General features: G+C 43.7%; 1 protein-coding gene across 4 annotated transcripts in view; it reads left to right on the top strand.

Annotated features, from left to right (window-relative positions):
- Positions 1 to 23,013, top strand: part of thada (THADA armadillo repeat containing) — a 63,197-nt gene that overhangs the window by 33,800 nt on the left and 6,384 nt on the right. For all 4 annotated transcript variants that reach the window (XM_018724998.2, XM_018725000.2, XM_018724997.2 and 1 more), the window contains 8 exons: positions 3,783 to 3,951; positions 10,391 to 10,500; positions 13,972 to 14,054; positions 17,346 to 17,725; positions 19,123 to 19,247; positions 19,956 to 20,028; positions 20,775 to 20,931; positions 21,046 to 21,177. In XM_018724998.2, coding sequence (XP_018580514.2) covers positions 3,783 to 3,951; positions 10,391 to 10,500; positions 13,972 to 14,054; positions 17,346 to 17,725; positions 19,123 to 19,247; positions 19,956 to 20,028; positions 20,775 to 20,931; positions 21,046 to 21,177 — 1,229 coding nt within the window. The remainder of the gene's footprint in view (positions 1 to 3,782; positions 3,952 to 10,390; positions 10,501 to 13,971; positions 14,055 to 17,345; positions 17,726 to 19,122; positions 19,248 to 19,955; positions 20,029 to 20,774; positions 20,932 to 21,045; positions 21,178 to 23,013) is intronic.

A 23,013-nucleotide genomic window follows, 5' to 3' on the forward strand; every position in this document is an offset into this window, starting at 1 on the left:
AGTTCTCTCCAGCCTTCAGTCTGTCTGAACCCTGTGGAGATGTGTCGGACGGCTCTTTTTCTAAAATTGCACCCTTCCAAACTGTCATTTCCTCTCCAGAGAGCTTTAATGGGACAAATTAGCACTGATGGTTAACATATGCGATGGGAAGGGGGGCAATCGGAGTTGGTGTAGGGGTGGCAGTCGTTAAATGATCATTTACCCTCTGGAGCAAGGTGAAAATGGAACTGCTTAAACAAGCAGTGCATGTTATTTTTTGATTGCACACCCTTCAGCCTCACTCTGTCCACCTGATTTCACTGTTGCTGTTATCTTGCTAATAACAGGATAAAATGGGTAATTACCCCTTAGGTTACTGGTGAAAGAATAAGGGCTGTATTACAGAAATGCTCATAGATTCAAACTCATTATTTTGCTACTCTCGCAAAGATTTTACTGAAACTATTTCACATGGATCGCATACTTCACTGGAACAATTGAGAACTGTCTAGTGCTCTTCTGGGAATACTCTTTGCTTCAAAGGAAAGTGTAAATGCTTCAACTTTTTACTTACAATCACTACAGTATCTAAGACTCATGTTTATTATTTATTGCAGAGTGAACATCACCTGTGTTTGTGTTCAGTTGTTACTTGGCAGTAAAAGAAACCCAGAGTAAGACTATGAGATGGAATTTCTCTTATGGAGTGTTTACAACTTGTTTTTGAATATTGGTGATCAATAACAAAATGGCAGATGTTGATGTTTGTGTGACAAATCTGTCAATTTGCTAAACAAGAATTTGTGGAGACAGTATATTTTTGTCATTTTTATTTTAATGTAGCCTGAAGATGATCATTTTAAAGCCTTATAGAATTTTTATTTTTTCTAGCTATGTCTAAAACTTTTAAACCTAACCAGCACATAAAATAAGATACTTCTCTGTTTTGCTTTTATCGATTGTATAGATAAACTGAAAGTGGCCAGATGCCAAAGAATGTGGCAAATGTTATTTCATATTATTAAATAAGAAAAGTACTACAGTGGACTGGCATCCCTTCAACTGCGTACTCTGTCATGGAATATGTTTCTAGAATAGATTCAAATGTAGCAAAATTAGATGAACAGTTGATGAAAATGAATTAAATGTTTTACAGCAAACTTAATTCTTTTACCTGAGGTTTCTACAGAACTTGTGAATGAATAAAGGGGTAGTTGTATTGAGCTTTGGATTTACAAACAAACGGAGTTACGAACAGACTGTCCCAGTGTGCTGGTAAATTGAGGACTTGGTGTACTCCAATACACCTCATTCAACTGGTTATCTAATCAAGCTCTCGACTTGTTTAAATAAGCATGTTAGTGCTAGACTACAACTAAAAATATGCAGCTCTTTGGACCCTCAGGACAGGAGGTTTAAACAAAAGAAAAAAAAAAAACCTGAAAATGCCTTTTGAAGGTGAAACTCTTTTCCTACTCTTCTGTTGTATTTCAGTTTTGTGATCTTTTTTCCCAATTTTTTTTTAATCCCATGCCTTCCTTGTTTTACCAGTAGCATACAACAGAAGTAAGACCGATGCCATGAGAGTGGCATGTGGAACTGCATTTCTCTGATATTCTTTCCAGCTTCCCCTGTCAACTTGTGTTGTCTTTTTGGGTTTTTGTCCCAAGGGTCCATTCAGCTATATGTTGGGCCTGGAGTGTGATCACGTCTCTTTGTTTTGTGTGGTGACATCACAAGGCGCAATGTTTTACTGGAACCACTGCCAGCTTCCCAAACTACGCCTTACATTTTGATTTGGCAATTGCAAAACCACCCAGCTTCTTGAGTTGTCAGAATCGCCTAACTCAGAGGATGCCACCCCCTCTTCCTCCATCAGATTAACTTGCGTAAAAATATGAGATTTCTATCTGCAACTAATTTTCACTGGATCATCTGGTTGTAAGTGGTTCCATGTGCAGTTTAGGGCTGCTGCTGTTGAGACGACGAGGGCTGAGAGGTTTGGGGGTGTTGATGCTCGATTTGGGGGGGGGGTCTTCTGTTCCCATCGGCCTCCCTTTTTTCCATCCAGTTTTTTCTTTCCTCCGTTCTGGTTTTTAGGACTCATACTTGAGTTCTCCCTTAGTCACACGGTACTCTTTCGCCTACAGACTCCTACTACTTGCTGTGTCATATCCTCTGTCTTTTCATTTTTTCTTTGTTCTGTTATGGATTATTGTTGGGGTTTCAGGGGCAAGACAGCCATGATCCAAGGGTAAAGTTGTGGTTCTTCAAAATTGGCTTGTTTTTCTATGAGCCATGACTATGCCACTGTATTCCGTTAGTGAGTTCGAGTAGCAAATAAAGTCCCTCGGTGTACCCTAGTCCACCATTACTTTGACTATCCTGTCTTCTTTAGATGTCCCACCCCTCTCCACCTGTAAAATTTTACCTAGTTTAGCTGTTACTGGGACATCAGAACAGTTTTTGACAAAAGCAGACAGCCAGAGCACATTGTGAAAGTTTTATTTTAGGAAGCCCTCAGCAGTGAACACATATGTTACCCATCCACCCCATGTAATACAGCTGTACATAGGAATCTGGGGTGGGGGAGGGATGGGCTGTGATGCAGTTGGACACTTCTGTTGAAGACCTTACAGTACCACTGAATTGTGAAGGCAGGTCAGGCATTGGTATCACAAACATTTGGAGAGCAACTATTATCCAGAGGTGTGTGATGGGTTTTTTTTTTTTTTTTTTTTTTTTTTTTTTTTTTTTCCCCTCCCTTCTTTTCTTCCTCCCTTTCAAGGAGGGAAAAGAGATTTAAAAATGTAATGCTGTTGTGGAGTTTCCCCGGCGCGGAAGCGTTGGACCCAAGTGCGGAGCACAAGCAGACTGTTCATGGGGCAATCCAGAAGACATAGTCAGAAAACGGGCAAAACGGTCACCAATAAGCGAATGGAATCAAAAGGGCAAATCCTACAACTGTAATCCGGAAGACGTGCGAGTGTTCAGGTCAAACCAGGAAGTCGGGGGCGAGGAGCAAGATGTCTAGAAGCGCGAGTGAGTGATGAGGGCGAACAAGGTTCCGTGTGTGTGTGTGTGTGTGTGTGTGTGTGTGTGTGTGTGTGTGTGTGTGTGTGTGTGCGCGCTCTGCACTTTCCTTTTATAAGCATGTCCTCTGAAGTTTGCAGGTGCACCTCATTGCGCTGAGGTAGAGGGCGTGACAAATGCACAGAAAAGAAAGAAGTACATGTTTTAAATTTGTGGGTGTCTAGCAAGTTCTGAATGATCTTGGCACAGGGCCTGTGTGACCTGGTGTGCCCCAGCAAGATTATCAGCCTGCGGCACAGCAGACCCTCTGGGCACATCCTTGTTGGCACCAATGCTGCGTTTTGTGGGTGGTGAGCACTGTTCTGTGATGAGGCTCCGAGTGACACATGAGAAGGGTGCTTGTGGGAAATCTACCTTAAGTGCACTCTCTGAGGATACCCTCTTGCTGTGTTCTTACCAGCTCTGTGCCTAAATGTGAATTCCTGGAATGTGTTCATCAGATTAGGAAGTACACTACAACTTTCCTTCTTTCTGCCTTTGAAGACTTTTGAATTGCTTATTAAAGCTTATATAATTGTAGTATTTCAAAGAATCCAACTAGTTCTGTCTCACCCAGTGACATCAGTAAACTCTGATATACAGATTGTGACTTCACAATGAAGTTTGCAGTTTCATTGCCTTATAATATTTTGTCTTCCATTTATGTGCCTAGCTTATGCTCATGGTGAGGCTTACTGACCCAGCCCAACTACCCCTATCTGCTTCTTCAGGTGTGGCCACTCTGCAGTCTACCGGACCCGGGAGATGGCTGCTCGGGCTCTGGTGCCCTTTGTTTTAGTGACAAAGGTTCCCTCCATCATCCAGACCCTGCTGAAGGAACTTCCCCTTGAATCAGGCCCCAAATGCCAGCAGAACCATATTCATGGCACCTTGCTGCAGGTCAGTATTTCAAGTGGTCTGTGCTCTAGCTACATGATAAGCGATGCTAGTTGGGGCATCACAAAGGGACACTGTTCTGGTCACATCCCCAATTCACGAGCACTGGGACAACTTTCAGCTTTATTTATACTCATGCTTACAAAAACAGAGTAAGGCCAAGGCAGGAAGTCTGATGAGGAAACAAGTCAGGTGGTTGCATGACTCCATCTTGACATCTCTGCACCACAGACTATTTTGGGAGTTTGGATATGAGACCTTGACTCCCAAAAACAGAGCTGTCAAGTGCCTGTTGGACTTGTTTCTTTATGGTTTGAGTGCACTCAAGTGCAAGCATGAATATGGGGCAGCTGGTAGCGTAGTGGTTAGAGCTGCTGCCTTTAGACCCAAAGGTCGCAAGTTTGAATCCCCCTTCCTTCTATAATACCATTGAACAAGGTACTTACCTAAGTTTCTCCAGTAAAAATTACGCAGCTGTATAAATGGGTAAATAATTGTAAGTAGCTCAGTTTTGTAAGTTGCTTTGGAGAAAAAACATCAGCTAAATGAATAAATGTAAATTAATGCTGACTGAACCGTGCTGTTAGTCCATATGGAACCTTTATATGAAAGACTAATTTCTTGGTACTATCCCTGGAACAGCCACCCAAAACATTGTTTTGATAGAACAAGATGCAAACGGGAGCTCTTATATGGTCTCTTTCAGCACCCCAACCAACTTTTATCCCTGTGCAGACCATAAAGACTAACTCATCTCACATGTACACTCAACAAGTCAAAAAGTAAAAAAACATGATGTCCACAATGTGAGATCAAGGGAATTCTCACCTTCTGTCCTTCTGAGGAAACCATATGGCAACCAGCACAGCCCATGTTTTGTGCAACATACCAACAAAAAGAGACTTTCATTCAGAAAGAGTCTGGCTAGCACTGTGAAAAACACAGGTTAGCATTTGCTTTTGTGTTTGCCTCAACTATATACTGCTGTGTTTTACCTCCACCAGTCTCAATATGAGATGGAGAGATCCCTTCCCTGCATTTCTTTAACTGTATGGTGCCCATCTATGTTTAACTACTCTGTATAGCAGTACACTTAATTTAAACCTCTGTGCGTGCCTATATGCAGGAGGAAATCGGACCCACCTGCATGTTGAGTGGGGCTAATGTTGATGTTGGTAATGTTTTGACAAGGGTAAAATCGAAGCCTTTCTGCATGATAGAAGTCATTTGTGTAATTTTGCTGTCATAACAGGGAAAAGAGCAGAGGGATAGTCAGCAGTATTTACTCATTGCAACAGGGTCTTTTTTTTTTTTTTTTTTTTCTGTTGTGCATATCTCATATGCTTTTGCTTATTGGTTGTTTCAGGGTTCTGCTGCTGTTAGGTAACTTTTACGCCAACCCTGTTTTTGCCCTGATGAGACATCTGAAAAGGATGAGGCTGGACCCTTTAAGTCATTCACCTAGTAACCAGGCAGCAATTTGATCTAGTTTTGACTGTGCAGCAGAGCAAAGAACAGAAAGAAGAAGGCTGTGGTGTCTGACCAAACCACAAAACAAACCTCGTAACAAATGGCTACCCACACCATCACTGACAGATATGAAGGGCCAGACAGGCTGTCTGTGTTGGACTCCGCAAACACTAAACATCATTCAAAATATGGAAATCATATTTCTGTAAGACAGCATGGGGATACTATACACATTGTTACAAGGGTATGTGTTGGAGGGGTTGTGGTGGCATGTTTCCACATACAAGTTAAACCACTTCGATGAAGAGAGACCAAGAGGAAGGCACTGTCAGTATTTTGTTGTATACTGAAATAGAGTATTTGCATTTATGGGTGAACATTTGTTTTTTTTTGTCTGCATGTATAGGTCTAAGTATGTTTAAACTGTCTTAAATCACTCATTTCTGTGGATAGAGTAGAATGTACCTGCTTTTATGTTGGTGTGTCTTGCTCGTCTGCTACATGGTCCATAGCAGCATTGCACTAGTACCACCCAAGACCTTTCACTTTCTGGTTTTTGTTTGTGTTGTAAAAAAGCAAGGTTCAGAGACGGAAAATGGAAGCTCCATCCAAATCAGAAGCACTTCATCAAACATACAGCGAAGAGTTATTTATTCAACGTACTAATGCTCATGTTTCAAGGTCCTCATCAAAACATTGTTGAGTTGGGTTACATGAACAAACCGAGCTGCACGGACCTAATGTTGTGCTATCCAGTGCCCGTCAGGTACAAAGGTTCAGAGAGACCTGTGACACAGCAGGATTAATCATCACCCTTTTATTAAAATCCCGCCAGGCATCCCTGCTGGAGGTGGAGGCTGCCCATAAGAATCCACACACAAGTGCTGTTTTCGAAACGGCGCCCTGCTTCACGTGGTCACAGTTAACGAGGGAGCCAGATCTAGTGTTACTAATGGACCCTGACATGTCTGAACCAGTCTCTCCAGAACTCTGCTGGGCCAGCACTAGTTTCCCTGATTCTTTTGATTTGGCATAGTGGAGCTTTTTGTTGGTTTAGCAACATTTGGTAATAATAATAATAGTAGTAGTACTTACAGCAGTTGTACTTTCTGCAAAATCTTTCCCATGTTTCTTGTTCTGTAGTTTAGTCCAGGAAGAAAACAAATGCCTAAATATGAAGAGAATTCCATAAAGAAATAATTTTTTTTTTTTTTTTTTTTTTTTTAAAAAAAAACTTCTTTTTTGGGTAGGGGGTGTGAAGGAATGGCACATGTCCTTGTTGAATGTTAAGCATGCTGTGTATTTCTGTTCATGTCACATTATGGCTACATTGTGCAATTCCCTTCATTGAGTCAGCTTGAGTGTGTTCATGTAGCTGTTTTGTATGTGTGTCTGTCTGTGTGTGAGTGTGTGTGCTCTCTGTTTTCCTACTGTGGTTGTTTCAATCTGTATGTCTATGTGTACAGACGCAGCTTTCCTTAGCCAGCTTGAGTCCGCACTCTGTCAATACTGGTGTGGCTTTCCGGCATCTTTTCTCATGTTATTAGAGACCTCAATGAGGCAGAACATGCTTATTATATATTTTAATGAGCACTACAGAAAATCTGTTGCATTTTGATTGGCTGAGGGATGAAGCCTGACGCAGGTGGAAAAAGCTTCGACAAGACTTCCAGCAGGCCAGAGAAAACATGGCTTAGCTCTTTCATGTTCCTGTACAAGCCCTTAGGTTTATAAAACATTTATATGTGAATGTGGTCCCCCCCCCCCCCTCCTCCTCACCCCCACCTCACCGGGAATGCAGCTAATGACTTCCTTTTGCCAATTACCCCACCCAACACCATCCTGGGTCTAGAACTTCAGAACATCAATATGGCTACAGGTGGCCAGGAACAAATGTTGAGCTTCCTTTCTGGGCATTGATTGTATTGCATTTACGAGCCACAGACGTGGTCTGTAACAAAATGTTTTGTTGATTTGTTTAAAATGAACCTTGCATTTTCCTCCATTGTCCCCCCCCCCCCGGCACAGATGGATATATAAAGCAGCCCTTAAACTCTTGCTGTTTTTCACAAAGAATTAAATTGGCAAGTTTTGGAGACACATTTTTCATCACATAATGGTATGTTCTGTATCAATCTGTCTGTGTGTATGTTTGCATTGAACATTTGTATTCCAGTTATTTTAAGATGGGGGGGGCGGTATATGAGTTGCTACGCTTAAAATAAGTTGATACGACTACGTGGCCAGTCTCGGCACGCTATCTTGTCAAGAAATGAAGGTTTAGAGTGAGATTCTGAAAGAGTTTGCATGTAGACATCAAAGAAGGCAAGGAGGTTGGATAGATGTGTGAAGCTGTGTGAAAGGTGGTAAGTTTCACAAGTTGGGGTAGTTAGCAGTGCCGTTACCACCAGAGGGGAGGAAGCTCACCTTTCATCTCCCTTAGGCTGTTATTTACGCTTGATTTTATTTGTATGTTATAGGCTGACAGAGTGTTGCCAAGAGGGATGTGGTAAGCTCAGGTCATAGCAAGGTTCCATCAAAGATGCACCCAACCTTGTAGGGGCTCTTCCCCCACCTTCTTCTTTAATTCATCCACTACTGGATGTTGAGATTCCCGACACTGATCTGGGTAGCTCCTGTTGCACACGGTTAGCCCAGTGGATTCAGAACAAAGTTGCCCATGGTTAGCACTATCCAGCAGATGCTGTGGTATTTGGCTTAGTGGGAGGGAGCAGGCAAAGGAGTGGCAGTGGCATAATAACGGGGAGTTAGCAGCCTCTAGAGCGTCTTAGCACCCATGCTATTTTTAATGGTTAATTGCCCATCGGCTGCCAGTGTTGGGTGCCACGGTTTACGCTACCCAATTACTGCAGAAATGCAAAATTGATCCTTAACCAACTTTCTTTCTCTTTATATACAGCCCTTCTTTTGCGATATGTATCCACAGGGTCAAGCTTTGTCGCATCAAAGAGTGGAAAAAGGAGGGGGGAAAAAGTCTCTCGTGGTTTTTTCTGTTTATGGCCTGTTTGATGTGGTTTAACCGACAAACTTTCTCTGTCTTAATAGAGCAGGCTTACATTGTTGGTTGGGAGTTGGCGGGACTGTGTCATTGTGTTACGAATAGTCATTAATAGTACATCCTAATGAGTATCCTTTTACCATTGCAAAACTTTCAGCACTGTTTTGTGTTTTAAAGAAATATCTAGATGGTATAGCTAATTGTGTTCTCTCGTGTTACATTTTATTGCAGTTGAATTTATTTATATGAAGTTTGAGGTTTGAACTGAAAAGACATGTTATCTAACTTATGAAAGGCTCACGTGTGAATGATTTCCTATGGTATGTTTTCCAGATGCAACTCCTCCTGTCCAAACTGAACAATATTTCAGTTTTGGCTGCAACTTGGCAAAGTGTTTACAGTGGTGTTCAGTAACGCTGTGATTGTCTGAATTCCACAATGGTATCATTTACTGTAAATGGTAGATTTTAAACAGTAACTGGAACACCAGACCTGAAGGCAATGAAGTGGAACATTGGTATTCATAATGCAGTTACATTACATTTACATTTATTTATTGAGCAGACACTTTTCTCCAAAGCGACTTCCAGTGAACTCTATGTAGTGTTATTAGCCCACACACCTTATTCACCAAGGTGACTTACACTGCTAGATACACTACTTACACTGGGTCACTCAGTCATACATCAGTGGAGCACACTCTCTTTGTCACTCACACACTATGATGTTAAAAGGGGATGTATAAGACAAACTTCTAGGATTTTTTAAAAACTCAGAATAAAGGCCAGAGTGAAAGTAAATCAGACAGTAGAATGCAGGCGATACCAATCTTTTTGGCCAGTAACATTCATACAGAATTTTCCAAGAATGTTGAAAACTGTACAAATCTGACCAGCCCTGCAACCCCTGACTGGGTCCAGCTGCCCCCCGAAGCCTGGGCAGGGTCCCCACATCTGACTCTGCTGTGATTTACACCTCCTTTCTAGTGTTTAATTTCTGTTTCATTACCCTCTCTGGTCCCTCGAGTTGTGACAGTGCGTATGATTCATGCCTGGCTGGTCAGGCCTTGCCCCCCCCCCCCCCACCCCACACACACACACCCGCGCAGTATTTGTGTAAATGACTCAGGGCACTATAAATATTCCAATTCCTCTCTCCCCAAGAGGCTGGAATAACACTGCTCTGTTTGGAGCAGCGTCACAAGCCACCATGGGGAGAGATGGGCGGGGTCGAGCTGGAAATGTGGTATGATACCAGTGCTGGTTATGTAAAGTAGAGTATGTGTGCGAGTCTGTTTCTGTGTAGTGTGTTGTGTGCATACACATGTAGGGAGGAGGTTTCATCTCCTTGAGGCTGGTGCTTCTTGCTCAGTCTGGCTCTCCCCTTTCAGCCTCCCCTGCGTTGCTAATGAAAGGCTTCCGTGCTGCGGCCAGGGCCAGTAGAGGGTATATTTAAACTCAGAATACACAAGCCACGTTCCAGCTTGCTAGGGGAGGGCCTGGAGGGGCATGCCTTGTCTCAGTGTAGGTCCAAGCATTTGTATATCAATACCATGCTTTCTGATATATGTTCAGTATAAGTCTCAGGTCATAGCACCACTGCCCGCTATAGGATGGGGAACTGGTCTTTCTGATTTCTTTATCCAGTTAGGTCTTTTTCCCCCATGCCATCCCTCTTGGTGGATGAGGTTGGTACCTTCCAAATACTGTGGAACTCTTTTCTCCTGATCAGTCTGTACTGTTTGTTTGAAAGAAGCCTTTTTGTTCCCTCACTATGTTAATGCCTTGTTAGTGTTACTGTAAGGCTTCAGTGTGTCTCTCTGTATGCCCAGTCTTCTTAAAATAGTCTCATTTTTTTCCTTAATTTTTATACCGGATTTAGTTCCCTTCTCTCCAATAAGGTGTCTGCTTTTAACACAGCTGATGGCTCTGTTTTTTTTCTTTTTATCTACAGGTCCTGCATTTGCTGCACTCCTATCAGAAGGACACACACAGGCCCCATTCAGATGGGCAAGAAAATGACATTGCTATTGTTCTGCAGCCCTATTTGTGGCTCGCAACCAGGTATTTATTCCACACACACGGGCACACTTGATGGCATCAGTCAGGCCATGCTTTCATCTCCTTCCTTGGGTCAGCCCTTGTCTCCCCATACTGCGGATCCTCAGATGCACGTAGTGACCTCCCTGTGTTTGCGAGTATGATCTTGTGTCATAGTAGCGGCACTCCCCGGAGGTCTTTCTGACTTTTGCTCTCCCGTCCCGCTGCTACGCTGAAAGAATAGCCCCATTCTGCAGCCCCTTTTCACTTCATGGCTGCATGAACTTTGACCCTGGTCAGGCTTCCATTTCAAAGGCCCTGCTTTGGTACGAGATGTAGATCGATTACCCTGACATGGTTTGCTCTGCTAATGTAATTAAAAATCTGCAGTGTCTGAAGGTAGAGGTCAAGTATCTGATGGTTCAGTCTGTCTTTGAGTAAAGGGGCAGAGGGTGTTTGGGAGAGGGTTTGAACCACAGAGTTAAACCCCAGGCAGATGAGCCAGATAGTCTAACATCTTATTATTAGGATGACAGAATAAACTCTTGATCATCAGAGCGCACCATATCTGTCTTTTAACTTCAGCTCACCTCCCAGAACCATAAGACTGTGGCAGAAAGAGTAATTTCCTCTCTGTGTGAATGAATTTTTTTTTCTTTTTTTTTTTTTTTTCTTCAGAGGCACAGGCTATAGCGCAGGAGAACAATGACCAAAGGCGATTACACGGCAGACGAGGAGACATCAGAGGCTTTATAAAACCAAGGCCATTGTGTGGGGTAGCGCTTATGTGAGGTTGCTGTCTTGTACGTTTGCCAGGTGCAGAGTTGTAGGTCACCTCTGTGTAACCTTGGTAACCAGGTGTTTTGTGGTTCAGGTGCAAGCCCTTTCCTGGTGCCTCAGATGGTGCCTTCTAGGAAGTGGACCAGTGATGAGAACTCAACAGGCCAGTCTGAGACCTTTAAAATAATTAGTCAAAATATTGTGTTTGGAAGGGCCAGAGAACTTTAAAGGACCAGTGATGCAATTTTCTTAATTTTCTCTTGTAATTATCTTTTTCTTCTTGCTTTAAACTCATCTATCAGATTTGCAAGCGTGTGCGTGTGAGTATGTATTTGTGAGGGATGGCGTCAAAGGGTGTAGAATTATTGCGAGCGCATGACATGGTGAATGATGGAGCGATGAATCTGTTTGTGAGTTAGGTCACTGTCACGTGCTGTTTATGTAAGGCCAGGCTGGTCGGGGTGGTGCTTTTGAGGTATAGACTGGGTTGTGCTCACTGCTTCATCTGAATTTTCAGTGGTAGAGCACTGTGTTTCTAATCTATTGCTCCCTCCTCTTCCAGTCCCAGTATGACCACTTTGCAATCTGTTCCAGAACCAGAGCGGGAGCCTTCCATCCCTAGGGGCTTATAGTGTCACACCCCGTACTTTAGAGCAGGAAGTGGGTGTTTAAACAGAGCGGCGGGCACTGCTGTGTATAAACAAGCCAGACAAACCTCACAGAGACCTCTGTGAGATGACTGTGTGGGCTTGGAGCTGGGGTGAGGAGGCTGGATGTGACAGCTGGGGGCAGGCCCTGTTACCCCAAAAGTCATGCTGATTGGCTCTGTAGCTAGCCCTAGCAAAATGAGGCCTGAGAGTGTGGGCAGAGGTATGGGTGATTGGGTCAGGTTGGGAGAACAGGGTGTGGTGTCCGAAGGCAAGCCGGAGTTAGGGTGAGGGTTAATGTGAAGCCTGTCACTCTTCAGAGGGACGGTGGGGGAAAGGCGGGTCTGTGGAAGAGCCTGTGCTGTTTCTCACCAAAACTCAACCCCATCCGCTGGCCCAGTTTTGTGATATTAATATCTCGGCAATGAGCCATGGTGCTAGGCCTCATAGTGGGCCCTTGTTCTGGCACACGCCCTCGGACACACATAGCCCCGTAAAAACACATGCCGATAGACACAAGATCCGTCATCCTCCAAGAGTCTTCCCATTATAGTTCTAGGAGCAGCCTTTACCCTGCAGCTCCACCCGTTAACTGTGACTCGTCTTTTAAAGAAACATCAGTCTGTCCAGTGACTTCTCCCTTGTGCTCCAAGTCTCACCTGTGGCACGGTTTAACAAAACGCTTCTAATTCAGCGAGAACAGTATTTTAATTAGCGTTCACTTATTAGTTGACCTTCTTAATGAAACTTTAGTAAAAAAGCAGAGACAGAAAACACCTGTTATGCTGGACCACCCGCTTGCTTTTCGTTTTTTTTGGATGGTTCCTTCTCAGGTGAAAAGCTGTTTACTGATAGATGTTTAGTACTCCTACTCCCAGCAATTACTAATTTACTTAATAATTGTATTTATGTTGTCATTTTTGCTAGGCCTCAAGGACAGAATGAGTAGAGGTGCTCTACCAGAAGTGATCTGTGCAATATTGAGAGGTGCAGATTCCTAAATGTATGCCGGTATCTCCATTAGTTTTTAAGCAACAGTGTAAAATTTGATATCAAGATAACTTTCATTCAGAAAGGATATCATTCTTCATAGACAGCGGAAATTATAAATGCCATTTACTTTGTCACTTAGATTCTTCATCCATTGTAACTTGTCTGTCAGAGAGGCTCTAGCAATCATGGGTTATAACGTGTGCTTCAGCTGTGTCCTACCTTGTTGAGATGCTTTATTTTTCATATATATAATGTTGCTTTTTTTTTTTTTTTTTTTTACTGATGTTAGAGGTTTGTATAACTTTACTGTTTAAAACTTTCAAGATTTTTTTAATTGACATTTATATATTTAGCAGACGCTTTTCTCCAAAGCGACTTCCAATGAACTCGATGTAGTGTTATTTGCCCACACACCTTATTCACCAAGGTGACTTACACTGCTAGATCCACTACTTACACTGGGTCATACATCCATACAGCAGTGGAATACACATACTCACTATGGGGGAACAGGGACAGCATGTCTTTGTAGTGTGGGAGGAAACCAGAGCCCCCGGAGGAAACCCACACAGACACGAGGAGAACATGCAAACTCCACACAGACTGAGTGGGGATCAAACCCACGTCCTCTCACACCACCCAGGCGCTGTGAGACAGCAGCGTACTCGCTGTGTCGCCGTTAAAAATAACTTAAAGTGGGCAATGCAAATAACTGAAATATCTTTTTAGCTATTGTAAATTATGTCATGCTCTCTTTTTTGTTTTGGTGAAAGAAGCAAAATTGTTGTGTTTTGGAGGCTGGGAATAATTTAGATTTTTATTTCCAAATAACTTTTTTCCTGAAAATTAATTCAGTAAAAGGATTTTTGAAAACAAATTGCATTTGTAAACAAATGGATGGTTTTACATTCTGCCTTTGACTGTCCTGTTTTTCTTTCTTGTTATTTGTAACCTGTCTGTAGATATTCAGAAAATTGTATCAAACAGACAAATTTCAGTAGTCATGAGGTTACCAGTTAGCAATTATTTATTATTCCTGATTGCCTGACCCCTTGTTCCTCTCCCTTATTTTTAGACAGAACCCATGTCTGGTGACCAGAGCCTCGCTGCTGGATCTGCTGTGGACCTTGTGTGGGTCACAGCTGTGCCCAGCTGATGGTAGGTGGTTTTGGGATATCAGGGAGAAGGGAAAACGCAGCCCTTCTATAACTGTACCCAAGGCACCAACACGCAGCCTCTCAACAAATGGGTGGGGTTCTTCTCCGTATGAAATGGTGTTTCAAGTTATACATCAGGTTCTTGATTCTGACTTCTTTTGCGTGTTTTTCTACTACTATGATGATTCCAGTTACTGTTGTAAATATGTTGTAAATATTGCTAATTATTATTACTGTGACTCTTGGTTATCATTGTGTCATTGTAGTGGTGCTCTGGAAGGGAGCTGATCTGTCTTCCTTGTCTCTTTAGTCAAGCATAGGGATATTTGGTGTTCTGTGGCACATTTTTTTATTACTCCCTTTACTAACAACATTCTCACAATTTCTTTCTTAAAGTTTTGCTCTTGGCAATTTTGGTTAATTTTCAATAGGGGATGGGAAGATGCTCAGTCATGGAATAATGCGTAACCAAAGTGGGATATCAGACAAATGGCAAAAATCTCCTTGTGACCCATTTAAAGGACAAGATGGGGCTTTTTGAATCCATGTGCTGCGCACATGCCTGTGTGATAGAAACGTTTAATACAAGCCTGCATTCACAACTTAAGATCCTGATTATGTAACAAACACAACGGTTCTATTCTATAGTTCAGTTCTTCCCAACCCTGCCTTTGATAATTTCTTCCTCATAATGCATCTAGACAGCTGGATGGAGTTTGAAGCAGTCAGATTTTCTTTTTTTTTGTGTGTCACCCCCCACCCCTGCAAACGGACATTAAAAAATATTTTTAAAATCGAAAGTGGTGGCAGTCCCTGAAGATGGTAAACAGTCCTCTTTTTCACTTGAACTGGCATGATCTGCTGGAGAGGAAGTGGAATTTTATTGGGCTATAGCAGCAATGTTCTTAGTGCATTGCTTTTGGGGGTGGGTGATATGGTGGTCTGTGCCAGGGGTGCGCTCCACATGCGTCTCTCCATGCTTCTGCATACCGTTTGATCCATCTGGTCTCATAAATTCCACCAACTCACCCCCCATTTGCTGCTTCAGCCAGTAAAAACAGCGGTGCGGTTAGAGCTCACCCTGGATCCAATCTCCGCCACTCGACTTGACTGCGTTTGTTCAGGTCCTTTAGATACACCATGAGCTCATCTCCAACTCAGTTCAGCTGCTCATAAAACACCACTATAGTTAAACATGTTCTCTGGCCATAATGGTCCAGCTACTTTGCCAGTGCTTTGTGTTTCAGGTACATCCATAAAATGATTAACGTGGACATTTTTTTGTGGGTAATAGTATAACGTGCTTGTGCAGTTACACAATTGATGTTTTACACAGGACAAATGTATTTTCCAACTGTCCTCAAATTTTTGTAACACCTGGGTGGCTTTAAGAGTCATGCATCTGCTGGCTGTTCTCAGCCCAGAAGTGCTATAGCTTGGTTGGTCCCATACGAGTGCCTAAAAGTATATTTTATGGTGGACATGTGCCCCGTACTGCAAGTGTGTAAGGAATGATGCATGCTGACCCATGTTACCACTGGAGTGGGTAGAGGGGTGCACAGAAAGAGGCCTGAATGCAATAACTGAAAAAGAGATCAAGAACAACTCTGTCTAAAAGGCTTGTACTCCAGCAGGCATCTGGCAAACAGACTCGAGTGGTGTCTGTGTTTTGTTTTTCACAGTTTTGGTAATGATTGTAGAGCATGATTTAAAATCCATCTCCATGAGTCTTGGCAGTCTGTGTCTCCTGGTGGGTTGGTGCCTGTGTTTCGAGGTAGGTCAGTGTACTTTTTTTGCTAATGTAGTGGGAATGTTTTTCTCAAAGTTGCAGGAGCAATAGTAACGCCTGAAAAGTATAGTTTGGATATCTTGAATGAAACACGTTTTTAAAAATTGATGAAACTTTTGTATCGGCTGCCCTATATTTTTGAGAATCAGTGTAAAGCCCCCACTTTAATGTGTAAGCAAAGATTTGTGTGCCTTTTCATGGTTAAAGGAGTGAGCCACTGCAATGGTTTTATTGTTCAGGCCTTTACATTTCTGATTGTTCTGCCCCAGTATGTGTTGAGAGGAATGACTGCAATGTCAATTTTGTGGCTGTATCAGAGAAAAATAAGAATTTGGAAGTCTTTGAGGTTCAAAAAAAATAAAATGGCACACTCCTCATAGCACATAGACCTTACTGACCTCCCCTTAGGTACAACAGTCATCAGGTTCCCAGAGCTGTTTTGAGGTGGTTCCATTCTTATGCATCTGTTGCCTTGACTCATTCACATGGTCCCCACCCCTAAACTAAAGTAATCCCATACTTTACATGGAGAAGTCCCTTAATCTATAATGATTTATTTAATGAAGCCCTTCTGTGTTTACGCAAAGGCAGGGGTGGGTGGGCCTGTTCATTCATTACAGCACAGGAGACACCTGAAGAGCACTTATGGCACAGATGTGCTTCATCCAAAATATGGTAGGGGAAGCTAGTTGGAAACTTCAATTAATTACTGATCTGAGATGTTTTTGTTTTTTGCAGTTGTTCTGGAACCAATTCAATATATTCCTTTCTGGTGTCAATGGACTCTTTGGATGCAGGTTTAGTGAAGACGAAGAATGTTTTGTAGAGTTTCTATACTGGCAAGGACAACTGATGGAGTCTCCAGAGAAATTGTTGTAGAAATTGGGCTAGGCCAGCACATCTGTGTTCAACAGTATGGAGGTAATGTAGAGTTTTAATGACGGTTTGTTGACTTAATAGAGAGGAAGTTGTAGAGACTTCCCAAAGTGTGTGAAGACAGTGTCTCTTACTATGGCATCAGATCAGAGGTGGTCCTCCCTCTGAGTTTTAAGACCTGTCTGCATAGGAACATACAATGAATGCCAAAAAGGCTCTAGCTAAGGCTGAACTTCTGGCTATGGCAAGATCCATGCACAGATGAGAATGTGTTTTTTGTTCCCCTTGCTGTTGATGTATTTAGGTTGAGACTGGTCATTTCTCATTTACTTTTGGTGGAACACTTGGTAAATTTTGCATGTTTTGGAGATGGGCCAGTGTGTGTGAAGGAAATCTGGATGGTGTTGTTGGTCTTGGGCTCTGGATTCTGAAACTTGTAAAGGTTTGCCTGGTGTCTTTCAGGAGCTAGAATCCCGCTCGCTCGCTCGCTCGCTCGCTCACTTGCTCCATATTGTTGCATAGCCCACTCCATCAGGTGATGGGTAAAAAGTAAATGTTGAATACTGGTATGGCTGGTTGACAATTTTTTCACTGTCTACATCTGATTTTCTTACTATGTCTCCTCAGGGCCTGGGCTAACAAAACTTCGGGAGGAGACTTTAGCCATCTTGATGGACTCTGAGCTCTTTGCATCTGGATCCCTGCCAGCGACGAGCCCTGGTGCCACGCAGTACTTTCTTAGTCTGGCCAGGGTGGCAACAAGTGCCAGTATAGAGAGACCAGAACTGTGGGGTGTGGGATCAAGGGGACCCCTGCTCCTGACCTGTCTGCTGCAATGTCCACAGTATGAAGTGAGGCAGTTGGTGCTAGATGTGGCTTTGGAGGCACTGGAAAAGGAGACGGGAGACTCCTCATCTAGTCACCATATCTCATCCCTTCTCAGAAATATCAGCCACATGCTCACTAGCATGGCCCTCCACGAGACTCACCCCCCGTGTCTGGCAAAGGTATGCTCCTATATTCATGGTTTATTACAAGTGATGAACAGCAGCCACCATCAGGGCTATTTCTACCCAGGAGATTTCAGGATATTGGTCATGTTGGCACCATACTGAAAGACCCCTGTTTCATAAAAAGCAAAGCTCTGGAGGTCCTCACAAACATATGACTGTTTATTACTTGGTTGCACTAACTCCTGTCATTATGTTGAACAGGGCTAACAGAAATCAGTTTTGCTGGAAGTGTTGTCTGTATTTACTGAAAACTGTTTTGTGGCATGGCAGTTAATATTTAAACAGCCGCCTGTTTTGTTCCTGCTTTCAGTCTAAAGGCAAGCTGAATGGCCCAGTTTCCATGGCTGCGTTTCTGCTCCAGTAAAGCATTTGGGGAAATGTCAAGCCAAATTTTGGCATGGAGTAACACAGCCCACAAAATGGTCTCGGACGAAGTATTGAATCTGCAGGATATCCTGACGAGACTGAGTTCTGCCAGAGTAGGGGTCTGTGCATAAGTTGTGGAGTGCTTGAGAACCCTGTCACTGTAAGGAGTTGATGTTGTGGGGTTTTTTCTTTACCCCTTCCCCCCCCCCACCTTCCTCAGGTGATTGGGCAGCAGTGTTTGTAGTTTTTACTGAGACTTCAGTGCAGTTCTGTGAGTCACTGTGCAATGAGTCAGGAGCTCATTAAAAGCGCTGTAAAAACTAGTCCAGCTCCTTGGAGAGAAAGCAAGTTCTGCGCTGGGCCAGCTGTGGGGTACAACTTTAATATCTGTTTGAAACATAATCACAAGCAGGGGCCACAGAAGCTATTAAACCCACTCTAGTCGTCTTCTGTGCCCCATAAAGGGGCTTATTTAAAGCTTTAATAACAGGTTCACGCTTTTAAAAAAATAATAATCATCGAAATATGCACCAAGAATGTAAACACCTCTTTTGAGCTGCCTTTACTGTGTGGTAAAAAAGCTCATGGTATTTCAGGGGGAAGAAAATGGCCCTTTCATTTGCCCAGCCCTCCCTGGGTTCCTGTTAGAGGTGCGACAACATCTGCCCTGAAACACTACTAGCGAGCAGCTACCCACCTGGACCTGGTGGGGGGCGCTCTTTGCTGTGGTGATCGAAGGGGTGAATGAGTGTTTTGGTCTGTGCCAGTAGATGGAAACATACTAGTAACTTGTTACAGGGAGATATGCTTCACAACAACTGTGTGGCCAAGAGGGAGGAACGTTATTTGAAACGATCAACAAAAATAACTGCAAGCAAGACTGAAGGTCTCAGAATGCAGTTGGTTTAAATTGAGTGGTTGCTGTTCTCCTTCATTTTAATCCCTGTATACCCAGGTGTTATGCTTTAGGTGGTTCAGGTAGGCCATTTCTCTCTGGATACCAATGGATGCGTGTCCCTCCCCAGGTGCTGTTGGTGTTGTCCAGCCTCTCTCTGACTTCAGTCCTACCCTGGAGGGATGGAATCAGTGTGCTGACTGATGCAGAGGTTCTCAAGAGGCTTCTGGCTTTGGCTGAGGACTCTCCCCACAGGTTGGTGCTGTGCCCCTTCAGGATAAGAAGCAGAGCACATCCTTAACTTGGCCAGGTTTCATTGGCTCAGTGGCCCTGACCCACTTACTTTTAAGCATAGATCAGAGTTACTGTTTGACTAGGACAGAAGACCCACTGAAGTGTAGCCTTCATCTCTAGGTGGAAATGACTCAACTATGTCAATAATTGAAAGGGTTTACATATAAGGGAAGCCTTTAAATTGTTTACTACTGAGCCATTTAATTTTGTTCCTAAAGGGCTAACTCTAACCATTAAGTTGAGGCCTGTACCACTAAGACTTCGGAAAGGGAGGTAAATTCAGAAAGAATAGTAAGGTTAATCGAGTAGTTTACAGCCCACTTGGGCCATGTGATCTGAGGCTTCTAGGACTGCATTTTTTGTCCTTTATAGACAGTTCAGTTTAGTGCTGACTACATTGTTACCGAAAGGCGGGTTGTATATGTACCTGTCAGACTTGGTGTAACACCAGTTGTTTCATGTGATTTCCTTGTGACCTTTCTGATTCTGTTAAAAGCCAATCTTTTACGGTCTTGCTTTGTTTCTTGTGTACATTGTCAGTCGACAATAAATTTAGTGTGCATTGAAAAACAGGTTCAGTCCACTGTTTCCTTGTTCCTTTTTCCTCCCTGCTGCCTGTTACTCATATGTGCGGTTGGTTTTATCATATGTGTTTACCTCTCATTCCAGTGTGGAGCTGCACTGTGCAGTCCTAACCCTAACCTCACAACTCATTGTGCACTTAGCAGAAAGCGGCTTCCAGGTAACGACCCGCCACTGCTGGCCTTCAACAACCTCTGTTCACCAGTGAGAGCCCCTGCCCTCTGCTCTGCTGTAAGACAGAGCAGGGGGACAAACATGGTATTTGCTCAGGCTGGGGTAGTGGGAAGATTTATCTGTTTGTCTCACTGTAAGCGGGGCCTGTGAACTCTTGTTCAGCCCAAGCCTGAGCCAAGCTGGTGAAAAACACTCTTATGCTCAACAACTTACTTAGCTAGTAACTGCCGGGGAAAGGGAGGAGGTGGGGGGGCATGCAAACACACTTCATGACCAGACATCCATCTTCCAAGCTGCGGAAAAGGGATTTTAAAATCCTGGCCTTGCGTACTGAAATGTGCGCTTGGTTCAGTACACTGATTCCTTTTAACAGCAGCGCACACTGGTGCTGTGATACGGGCTTCAGCACACAAGCGGGGGAAACACCAAAGGAATGTGCCAGAAATCTTGCTCCATGATGACTGCAGATGGTTTGGTGACTGACGGTCTATGAAAGGTTGTCATGGACACATTCTTGGAATATGGCAGTCACCTACCCGTTGGTTTGATCTCAATTTTTTTTAGTTGTACAATCATGCCAGCATACCTTTAATGTGGTATGTACTTTTTGGTTGTAATTTATTCGAACAGTGTGTGTTTTCTTCATGCTTCCTTTGAGAAACACAGTGTTTGCTGCTTGCACACTGCTACAGAGTGTCGTCCAAGTCATTGTTCTGTGTCTCACTGTTACAGGCTGCAGGTTTGGACACAATGGAGTTGGCCAGTCACTGGGGAACACTGGTGACCCGATGCTGCACTGATGAGGAGCCAGTAGAGGTGAAGCTGATGGCAGCTGAAGTCCTTGTGAAGGCCACACCCAGTTTACTGGCTAACTCCACCCTCCCGCTAAGTCAGCACACATCTCCCTGAGCAACTAAGGAAAAAAACTATTGTTTTTGTGTATGTGGATGATTTTTGTATCTTGCATACCTTTTGGTTGCCATGATTGCCATGTTTTCTGTAGGGTTGGTGGACACGGTGGCCTTGTGGCGGAGTCTGTTTACCCTGCTCCAAGACGAGGACCAAGATGTGAGGGACAGGGCGTCGCGTTTTGCTACCATGGTTCCAGCACAGCTTCTCTTGCCAGAAAACTCAGGTATGATGATTAACAGGAGACTCGAACCATTGACAATGTAGTTTTTACCTTTGTCACAACCAGAACCTTTCCTAGCATATTACTGTCTTGTGCACACACCCTCATCAGTATTCACATAAACATGCATGCATACTGATGTACTGTATGTCATAACTTAGGATCGTGGGCACACAGTACTTATTCATCATTCAGCACCTGAACTGGGAGACCAGTCAGGTTGAACCAAGCTGCTGTTTTTGAACTGGTTTGGAAGTGTGGTTCTCGCTGATGTCACATAGCCCGTGTGCTTGTGTGGCCCTGAGAGACTGGGAAAAGGGGAGTGGTGCAGCTGATGCCGTTTCTCGGCACCACTGGGGTTCCTTCCAGGAATGGGCAAACATGGCAATGTGGACATTAAAGCAGGAACTTGGCTGCCAACAAGATGGAAGAACAGGACTTGGGACCTCACTAATTCCTACCCGCGCTTCAATGCCTGTAGCCTGGCAAGCGCAAAGGACAGGAAAGGGCATGATTCCTTAGCCTCCCGTTTTGGAAGTTGCTGCAGTGCCAGATGCTGCAATAAATTTAAAAGATGGGATTGACTGGTATATCATGACCCAATTGTTATGTTTCCTAATGTGATCCACATGAGAGGTTCCAGCACTGGCTGTTGCATGTTAGTTTACCTCCTCCGGTTTGTATCACTGTCGCGACATCCGCGTGTGTTAGGCTCCCATGCCCCGGCTCAGAAAGTCTTGTGAAACCTTTCCAAGTTTGCTTGAAGACTGGGTGCCATAAAGTTACTGCTGTTTTCCGACCATTGGACCATCTACCCTCATTGCATCTCAGACTTAGAGTGCATACAGTCTGTTGGCTGCCAGGACTGACTGGCTTTGAGGCCCATGCCAGTAATGACACCCCCACCGTACTCCACATGCTTGAAATGCGACCCCATTCTGCTCCAGATCCACAAATACCAGCCTCCGACTAGGTCTCAGGAAAAGTCAGCTAGCCTAGCCATCCCCCTGGAGATCCAGTCATGCCACCCTGGTCCATCCTTTTACCTTTGTTCTTCTACTTTCTTCCCGTCTTCCTATCCTCAGCCTGTCTGTCCCTCTGAAGTTATGACATTAAAGGTTGCTTCATAATGATTCATTTGTGCTCTACATGACCACTTTGCATCTGTGACCTGAAAGCTCTGAACTTCATACTGGCTGCATGAGGGCACATCAGAAATGGTGTGGGTGTTGTGGGATGGGTGTCTCAGTAGCAGACAGGGATTGGGGGAGCGAGTGTACTGGGAATGTCTTATTTTTAGAGCAGGAGGTGAGCAAGACTTTTTTTTTTTTTTTTTTGGATGACTAAAAACGAGCATAGTCAATTCACTTGGTGTTGTAAAGCAGCTAGCATCGAGCCTTGCCAGTGAGCCCTTAAGCAAAACAAAGTTGTCCAAACTTATTCGTCCAGTGGAATAGTGTAAGTGTCAAGGGGTAATGGTGTTCACTAGGAAACTAAATAGCAATGACCCTTGTGGAAAGGTCAGCCTGTGTTCTGTGTGTCTACATCGAGGGTGATGGTGAGAGGGTTGTGTCTCCACATGTGAGGATGGGTAACACTTCACTGAAGTGTTGTTAGTAAGTAACCCCCAAGTCCTTTGAAATGTAAGTGGCTTGACAGTGCCCAAGATAAAGAGTGTAGACCTTGTCCATTGACCCCCCCAGTTGGTGCATCAATCCTTCTGAAGACACGTTCATCCACTCAGCCCAAGAGTTTTCTCCAGAAATTTTTTTCTTAGCACTTGGGTAAGGCGTCAGCAACTAGCAGCATGGCATGTTCCCCAGTTACCACCTGTTCATT

This window comes from Scleropages formosus, chromosome 8, assembly GCF_900964775.1.
Source record: "Scleropages formosus chromosome 8, fSclFor1.1, whole genome shotgun sequence".
NCBI lineage: Eukaryota > Metazoa > Chordata > Actinopteri > Osteoglossiformes > Osteoglossidae > Scleropages > Scleropages formosus.